General features: G+C 42.4%; 1 protein-coding gene across 2 annotated transcripts; it reads right to left on the reverse strand.

The window, feature by feature from the left end:
- Positions 1–2648: 2648 nt before the first annotated feature.
- Positions 2649–5506, reverse strand: CST11 (cystatin 11). Of its 2 annotated transcripts, XM_015061678.3 has the most exons (3): positions 5126–5506; positions 4397–4501; positions 2649–2857 (listed from the first exon to the last, which is right to left on the reverse strand). In XM_015061678.3, exons 1-3 carry the CDS (start codon positions 5351–5353, stop codon positions 2774–2776), a joined length of 417 nt encoding a protein of 138 aa, XP_014917164.1. In that variant the 5' UTR covers positions 5354–5506; the 3' UTR covers positions 2649–2773. The 2 variants fall into 2 exon arrangements, with proteins under 2 accessions (XP_014917164.1, XP_026926102.1); XM_027070301.2 differs by lacking the exon at positions 4397–4501.
- Positions 5507–5735: the final 229 nt, after the last annotated feature.

A 5735-nucleotide genomic window follows, 5' to 3' on the forward strand; every position in this document is an offset into this window, starting at 1 on the left:
ACAAAAAAGAATACCCTAAAATATACTTTACCATATGATGCAGCAATTGCACTCCTCAGCATTTAACCTGGAGAAATGAAAACTTATGTCCACACAAAAACCTGTAAATGATTGTTCACAGAAGCTTTACTTGTGATAGCTCCAAACTTGAAAACAACAAACACATCCTAAAATAGTTAAACTGTGGCTTTGGAGTATACCATTAGTATACTAGTATTTCATGATAACATAGAACACATTGGATGGATCCCAAGGGCATTGTCACCAATCTCAAAAGTTCACATACTGTATTGATTCCATTTATATAACATTCTAAAACTGGCACAGCTAAGGAGATGGAGAATAAGCTAGTGGTTGCCAGGAGTTTCAGATGGTGGGGAAAGGGAGATGTGACCCTAAAGGGTTAGTAAGAGTATCTTTGTGGTGATGGAATAGTTCTATATCGTGATTATGGTGATAGTCACACAAATGTACACATATGACAAAATAACACACATGCAAACTATATCAGTGTCAATCTCCTGCTTGTGATATTTTTTATTTTTTTATATTTATTTATTTTGAGAGAGAGAGAGAGAATGAGAGAAAGAATATTAAGCAGACCCCATGCTCAGCGTGGAGCCTGATGCAGGCTCAATCTCATGAGTGGTATCAAGAGTCAGATGCTTAACCAACTGAGCCACCCAGGCACCCTGCTTATGGGATTTTTCTATAAGTACAAAAGATATGCAAGGAAAACCATGCAAGGAAACTAGATTAAGGGTACAAGAGACCTCTCTGTGCTATCCTGTATCTTTCTTCTTTTTATTGTTTCAAAAATAAAAATAAAAAAACCACTGTGTGCTGAGAAATCTGAAAAATCCAAAAGATCAATGGGCACAAATGTTCTACCTTTCCTTCATTATACCCCAGGTTAATAACCACTGCCTTCAGACAAAGTAGTTGAAATGCCGGAAGACAGTTGAATGACTGATTAATATTAAATTGCTATGCCAATATTCTTACTAATCATTAACATTTGTTTAAATATTTGCTTTGTGTTAGGCACTGTGTTAAGCAATTACATGCACTATCATCATTAATATTTATAACTATACCCCAAAATAGGTACTGTTATTCTTAGTTAAAGATGAGTAAATTGTAGTTAGCATTTTTCTGGATAGTTGGTGGAGGGCAATCTTACCTGGGCCTCACCTGAAACAAGGTCTTCAGCACTCCAGAACTTTGGTAGGGAGCATAAAAGGCAAACATATTATTCTTTCAAAACTCCCAGCTATCTCCAACTGGTAGAGAATTGGTGTGTCTACTTTGCATCCCAGTGCAAAATCCACATGTGGAAAGAGTATCCTGTTGGCACCCTACTTTTATCCTCTCACATCTTGTCTTTCTATGCACACCAGCTCCAAAGCTCCAATTGCCCCATCTATGCCCCTTTATCTCTGGCTGCCTGCTTTGCCCTCCAGCCACACCACGCCCAGGGTTCCAGGGAATTAATGCCTCCTAGGAGATTTTCTGCACCCAATAATTGACTGGGGCTGTTCAATAAATATCCTAACTCTCACTCCTTTCAGGTAGACACATGCTGTGATGCTCTGTGTGTGTGTGTGTGTGCACGCACGTGCATGTGCACATGTGTGTGAAAAAGAGAAGTGTGAGTGTGTGTGTGTGTTTATGTATCCTATAATGTCCCTAGAGTTCCCCAGTGGTATTAAACCACATGGCTTTTGTCTCAGCTCTTGGGGATGAGATCTTTTTCTCCCCTACAGGATGAGGACAGATGTGACCCAGTGAGCTGCTGGCAGCCCCCTTGAGACTACATGAAGGAAGTGGAGTGAAGAGATGAAATTGGTGATATTGTTCAAAATCCTGAATCAAACTGTTGGCTGGGTGGAGGGGAGAGTTGCTTATTCCTCACTGCTGATATGGCACCCATGAGAAAGGATCCCCTTTAACATGGCATTCCTGGTTTCTCTCTATCCTTAGTCATATCTCTCCTGGAGGAATTATTCTGATTGTTCTATCTGGGAAGAATAATGTAAGCATGGTAGTCTCCTTCCTCCTCCTTCCCACACAGGCAGTTTCCTTGGTAACCCTAGAAGAGGAAGTTTTCTCTGAAGAAACCTGCTCTGGTCCAATTTTGCTGATGCTGGGGGTGTAAGTCTAACGTTAGAGTTTGGTATTAGAAAGTGCACTTTCTTGCAAAAATAATGCATATCTCCCAACTTAATCCTTGTCAGTAACAAAGACGCTCATCTTAAAAAAATACATGTATTATTTCTCCTTATTCAACACATTATGCAAGAAAAGAGGTAGTCCTCATTGGGCCCCTAAGAGATAGCATTGTAGGCCATACTTACAAACATCTCTTGTTTGATCAGGTAAATAACTTAGAACTTCTTCCCTCCTTCTCTTCCTCCTCTTCCTCTTCCTCCTCCTCCTCCTCCTCCTCCCCCTCCTCCTCATTTTTTACTCACTGTAAAGTCTGAAGACTCCTACTTGATATGAGTATGGGTTTGAAGTTATCCTATCATGCAGGTATAGGCTATGAGGCCAGGAATTATCTATGTCACTTCATTAGAATCCTAAAACTATCCTAGCTCAGAATACCTTCAGATTACATTATTATGAGCTGAAGAGTTTAGGGGGGAAGTGGGCTAATAAACATTAAGAGTGTTGAGATAATAGTTTGACAAACATTTATTTTCTATATTGAGAATTACTGCTTATTGCATGATATTTTAATATATGATTGCTGATAAGTGCTTCAGGACACCTAGCCATCGGTGCAGTTTTTGTTCAGAATTTTGTACTTTTCAAACCAGGGAACAACAAACACTGAGTAGAAGCACTCAATTTGCTAAAAAACAAAAACAATATTTAAAAAAGGTCAACATGCAAAGTGAAAATTTTAAAAGAGACATTTTAAAAGTCTAAAATTGGAGACTAGAAAAGGGTCCCTCCTGCCATAGTCACAATAACTAATTATTTTTTCCTCTCTATTTTTAGTTATTGTGTTATTTACTTCACACTTTCCCTTTTTTGACCTCTTCTGGCTCCATCCATCCATCCATCCATCCAACCATCCATCCATCCATCCAACCATCCATCCATCCATCCACTTACCCACCCATTGCCATCCATATTTCCTTCCTTGTACCTTTCTTCATTTGTCTGTCCAGCCATTCACCCATCATACCCTCTCTCTCCTTACCGTGTCCCTATTCTCTCCCAAGATTTTTCTTTTTCATTTCCTTTTTGTCCCATAATGAAAAATCAATAAACATAACTTCTTAGTATAATTTTGTTTTCTTGCTCTTCATTTGAAAGCCAAGGGGATGGGAGGCTTAAAGACTTATATTTCTCCTAAAATGGAAATCAGAATACCAACTCCACCAGTTCAATCATTCACATCAAGGAGATCCTCTAACTCTACTGTTCTATCCAGTTATTCTTTTCATAGGTTTCATGATCTTCTCCAGGGAAGAACCAAGAAAGTCTGCTTTGCTAGATTTTGAAAAATTTCTATGTGGAAGGTGATAAAGGGATGGACATATTTCTGTGTTGATAACATCCAGATTACTATAACCAGGGTGACCACAGAATTTACAAACCGGATCAGGACACATTGTAATCCTTCGGAGCTCCTATAAATGATTACAAGAAGCTAGGCATAAATCAGAACTATTTCAGGCAAGGTGGGACATATGATCATCCTCATAGTGATTTTCAGGGCTTATAGGACTTGAGACTTTTAAGGTCCTTGCGCAAGTGGGCCCATCCCAACTGTGCACATTGCAGTGGTGATGGTCAGGTCAGCATCCCTCATATGTGACCACACTTGGTGGGAATGAAATGCTTAGGGAAGTAAGCCATTGTTGGGGGAGGTGGCTTCTCAGTAGATAACACACATGCAGGTTTGTAACCACCTCTGTCTTCCTCACCACCTACCCCCTGTTGAACTATTTCTGAACCCATTTTCTTGTCTCCTCCTATTTGCCCAAACACTGCTTGATGAAAGGAAGAGGCCTGTAGCCCAGTAACTGTGTGCTCTCATCAGGCTATTGTTCAGGTATTTAGCTGGGTGCAACAATAAGGTCCCACTGGCTGCTAAAATATTACTTTTCTCAGCCACCAATTGCCCCCCTCAGCTCAGCCACCCCCATCTGGCTTTCCCCATCTGGACCCCTTCCACCTCCCATAATTATTCCAACAAAGGAGCAGTGCCTGCCAGGCAGGATCTTGATCACTCTTACCTTCACTTTTCCCCTTTGAGCAAGCCTATGTTTTCTTCTCAAGTAAGCTTCAATATATCCCCAATAATTCTACCCCACCTCATCCTAAAAGCACAGAAAATCCCAGTGACTTCTTTCTGAGTTAATGTGCATTCACCCAGTACCTTATAAAGTTCCCCTTCTTGAAACATGCAGTTAGTAGTCTCCAGCTTTTGACAGGTGGTCCGCCGCATCTCCATGTTCACATGATACTCCATGTGGTCACTAACCTGTGGGGAGCAAGTGGAAAGAAGATGAAAGGACTTTTGTCCTTTATTTTTAGATTCTGGTGGCAAGAACTCCTTTGCAAGGTGCCTAAGGTTAAGGATCTCATCCTGGACCAGTTGGTGGGCTTCTCTCTCCCCTTCCTATCTGACACCTATGCCTCCATTTGCCATGCAAGGAGATTCTCCAGAAAGCAATCTCTGAGCAAAGACACGCTTTAGACAACTAAAATGATGCTAACTGTTTGAGTAAGAGTCTGTAAACTTTGTCTGAAAGGGGCTAGATAGTTAAGATTTTAAGCTTCACAGGCCATGGGGTCTCAGTTGCAAGTATTCCACTCTGCTGCAGCAGCTCAAAAGCAGTCCTGGATGATATGTGCATGCATGGTGTGGCTGGGAACCAATAAAACTGCTTACAAAAACAGGCAGCAGGCTTACCTGGCTATTGGGTATAATCTGTCAATCCCTAGTCTTAGGTATCATTTAAGTGACTTCATCCATTCCAGTGAATTTATGTTTTTCTTAAAATGCCCACGTGAAACTAACCAAGGCTGAATTTCACTTGTGTGGGTGTCCCCTTTGGAGAGTCCCCTTGGAGGAACATGACTAGGAGAGGGGGGCTGTGCTGACCTGCTTCCGGACCTTCAGGACCCGCACAATCTGGAAATTGTACTTGTCATCACTCTTCTTGTTGAAGTCATTGATCACAAACTGCAAGGTGGCTATCACCTGGGGCTCTGACACAGGCACTTCTTCGACACTCATAAAGGTTTTCCTTCTTTCTTGGTGGGTGAGGGCCACCAAGGCCACCAGAATGGCCAGCAGGAGTTGTGGGGTCTGCCAGGGTCTGGCCATCATCCCTCAGCTGGGGAAGAACAGGAAGAGCCCCTCTTCACCCTCCAGGGCCCAGCAGGATCCCACTGATCCTCTGTGGCTGGCTGGATTTAAATGGTCAGGGGACACCCACAGCCCTCCTCCTCCATCTCCATCTGCAGCTGGACCTGGCAGAGGAGCAAGAACACCCTGCCATGGTTGGCAAGCTTGCTCCCACTTCTCCTTCTTTTTGCATATGTTTGTGTCACACACACACACACACACACACACACACACACACTCACGCAAACACTCATCTCTTCTTTTTGGGGAGCTTCTGTCTTAGCAACACATACTCCCCTGATGCCCCAGCAGGTGGAAGTCAGGCCAGAGGCCTCTGCCTACTGAATCCATCTCAGCAGAGCTG

The sequence above is a fragment of the Acinonyx jubatus genome, chromosome A3 (assembly GCF_027475565.1).
Source record: "Acinonyx jubatus isolate Ajub_Pintada_27869175 chromosome A3, VMU_Ajub_asm_v1.0, whole genome shotgun sequence".
Lineage (NCBI taxonomy): Eukaryota > Metazoa > Chordata > Mammalia > Carnivora > Felidae > Acinonyx > Acinonyx jubatus.